A 3391-nucleotide genomic window follows, 5' to 3' on the forward strand; every position below is an offset into this window, starting at 1 on the left:
TTGAAGAAGACTAACGTGGTCTACAAACTTGAATGCAACGACTGCGACAAACATTATGTTGGCCAAACGGGAAGAAAACTTGCTACGAGAATACAGAACACAAGCTTGCCAGCAGAAGACATGACCCAATGTCACTCGTTTCAATCCACGAAGACAGAGAAGGACACAAGTTCAAGTGGGACAATGTGCAAACACTCGCTCACGCAAGAACAAAACGGGAGCGAGAATTTGCCAAGGCGTAGTACTCCACACAAAAATCGATCAATAAACACATTGACATTGACCCAGTCTATCAGCCGTTACGAGCAAAAGAATCACACAGTCACGGGACTCGGAGCCAAGAAACCTAACGGCAACCAACGGACTAATTGGGTCAAAGGAAGACAATCACAAAAAACAGAAAGCCGATGAATCGACCAATCAAGCGAAAAAAACCCACACCACAAAGCAAGAAGGAAACGACCGAATAACAGCAGAACAACCACATACAGAACTGCCGAATTGAATGCATCCAACGAACCAACCAGACACAGGAGATTGAGACCAAGTCAGATTCACAGAAGACCCATCAAACTACACGGTGCCTCCTTCAGGATGGCGCAAACCGCGAGGTGTACAGCACATGACTTGGCATGGAGAGGAAGACTTCACCCACTCAACCCTGCACTGACGATGTCACCTCGATTGGTGATGAAACGTTTGCAATCCAACTGCCCAGCTCGGCGAACAGACCAACAACCAAACAGCTCACCCGAGCTACCTACATTCCACAACATTGCTATCACGAAAAGTGCCTGACTGTGTGACTCCCAATAAACCTGAGTGTATAGTGCTGGTTGGTCTTGTCCCCCTTGTTTCCCATTCAACCGCGGTTGGTGATCCAACTGATTGCGGAATATTATTGGGGTAGCATGATGTCTTCGCTCTTATGCAATAAACGGCGCATCTTTGGCTGTCCACTACCTTGATTCACGAGTTACTTTATCCACACCACAATTTTTATCATCACACTAACTAATTCTCACGGAAAACAGTGTTTCCCTCCATCGTTAAATTTCTGACAATCTCCGAGTATTCTGATAAAACAAATTTGATTGTCTTTCTGTTGTTCTGTTTATAGGGGCATTTGTCGTGACATGAATTTAGACTTAGTTCGTTTTGGCGAGAATCGCTCTTCATGCAATTCGAGTGACACTCGTCGATACTGAGAAGTCAATTTTTTTACAACAGCGTTCTACTATGTTCGATTGAAGCATACAACCATTGAGTGGACCTTTGTCATCCTATGCGAAAAGGTTTATTTGGGACCGGTCAGAAGCTCATACTTCCCATTGGCTGTGTTGCATAAAGTTTAATATTCTCCGTGAAAAAACGATGTAGCGAGCGATCAGCTGTGTTTGTTTGTACGCTAGGATATCCGCCTTCGTGTTGAGCAACCACATCCTGATCGACAGAGCTTGTCCTGTTGGGCTGTTATTTGCGGACTTTACGAACACTACCAGTAGAATTGTTCAGAGACTCTCTGGGCGTGCGAAAATGGAACGAAGTATCTCGTTTTTAGAGCTGTTTGATGATGCCTTCTAGTAAGGGAATGGTGCGATTAAATACCCATTGGGAATGAGCGGGGGCCTGTGCCACACCTGTTCCCGATAGCGAACCGAGTACAATGCCCGTTTACCCATCCAGTGAACCTGTTCAGCCGATCCCTCTAGTTCGCCACCTGTGTTTCAATGTCATCTGTGTGGCCGTATGTTTAGTCGCGGTTTATATAGCCCGAGCCAGTTGTGCCCACGATGCAACAGTCTGATGTTCTCGTTTCGAATGAAATCTACTTTCATTTTGTAAACATGACGCTCTAACAACCTCTCGCGCTGTTTAAAGAAAGCTAATTCAATACAGACGTAAATGACCTACTGCCCTACCACTTGATCAGACAAGCCCATTGGCGCCTGGAGCCTATTCAGCGGTTATCCATTTCGCGGTCATATCACTCTGGTTTGAACGCTCCCCTTCCTATCGTGGGTCCACTCCAAAAGGTGGAGGCATTGGAATCGAGTTTCGCTCTCATTAGAGCACATCAGTAGTGCGTATCCTTGACCGAGCCGAGGTTTGAACTCTAGGCATCTGAAATGCGACAAACGCGCCCTGGACGATCATGGATAATCACATCCGAACCGGTGATGTGTTAGCCTGACGGTGTTTCGCACCGTAAACAGCATGGAATTTTTATGCATCATAGTTGAGGGCTTTCGCGAAAAACGCAACATGTGTCTGTAAGTTCCAATTTCACATCTGACCATGGGAGTAATGGCTCCATCCACAGGAGAGAAGAAAACTAACGCTGAAAAAATATGTCCTGCTACATGATTGTCCCTGACGAAATTGTCTCCTGTTACCCACCAACCCTGCCTTGATTATCTTTTTTTCGATATATATTCTCTGTTTTCGCTTAGACCCATGAGTCTCATCAACCAAGCCAAGACTTCACCTGAGTTGTTGGAAGTGTCCAGGCACTTGCCCGATGAGTTTGACTGGCGTAAGCAGTCACCCAGTCCGGTTACTCCTGTGCGCAACCAGGAGGCTTGTGGTAGCTGTTATGCATTTGCCTCCGCTGCCGCCCTTGAGGCCCGTATTCGACTGGTGAGTAACTTCACAGAGGAACCCATACTTTCGCCACAAGATGTCGTTGACTGCAGTCCGTATTCGGAGGGTAAGTTATGATGCCATCTAGCCCACTTGCGGTAAACGCTTCCATTCACTTAGTTTTAATCTGTATTCAATCTTCAAAACTTGACTCGCAGAGGTACGTCGAAACGAAAAAAAGTAATGCGAAAACGATGACCACCGCTAATTTATGTCAAAGGCTAAAGTTTTTTTATCTCCGAGATTCTGAAACCAGATAACATTTAGTCAGCATATCATCGACCACTATGCGACCCACTTGCGTTATTGTTGCCGAAGGTTATGTTCAAGCCCATTCAACTTCGTGGTAGCTAGGTTATTTGCTGCCACTTCCTGCAATTCAAGAGTGACAAACCATCGTCTCTGAGTCCCATGTACTGTTTTTGCTCTTCTCGAATCGTCTTGATTAACAAGTGCACAACCCAGGGCAGGGATTGAATGAGGCTTAGCTTCTTTTAGCGATTCCGCATACAGTGCAGTGATTACGGTGGAAACACGGTGGTGCGGAATTACGCTGAAGTAAACGAGAAGTATCACAACATGAATTCGGTGGGTACAAAATCCACCAATAAACTGCTAAACACTTGGGGATCTGCCGTCACGAAGAGACTGGACCTTACCGTGGTGTGACGGTTTGCGCACCTCAGCGATCCATTGAGCTATACTGGAGAGTGTCCCGCGACACTCACAGAGTCTCTCACACCAGGTT

The 3391-nt window shown here is 46.1% G+C and overlaps 2 protein-coding genes across 2 annotated transcripts in view; one reads left to right on the top strand and one right to left on the bottom strand.

Moving 5' to 3' along the window:
• T265_10719 (hypothetical protein) overlaps window positions 1-3391 on the top strand; it is a gene marked incomplete at both ends in the record, with an annotated part of 32391 nt that overhangs the window by 20264 nt on the left and 8736 nt on the right. Inside the window, one exon of the mRNA XM_009177176.1 lies at window positions 2454-2710. Within this exon, the coding sequence (XP_009175440.1) occupies window positions 2454-2710 (257 nt within the window). The remainder of the gene's footprint in view (window positions 1-2453; window positions 2711-3391) is intronic.
• The window catches only part of T265_10718 (hypothetical protein), a gene marked incomplete at both ends in the record, with an annotated part of 25100 nt that overhangs the window by 17108 nt on the left and 4601 nt on the right, over window positions 1-3391 (bottom strand). The window lies entirely within an intron of this gene.

This window comes from Opisthorchis viverrini (genome assembly GCF_000715545.1).
Source record: "Opisthorchis viverrini unplaced genomic scaffold opera_v5_404, whole genome shotgun sequence".
In the NCBI taxonomy this organism is placed as follows: Eukaryota; Metazoa; Platyhelminthes; class Trematoda; order Opisthorchiida; family Opisthorchiidae; genus Opisthorchis; species Opisthorchis viverrini.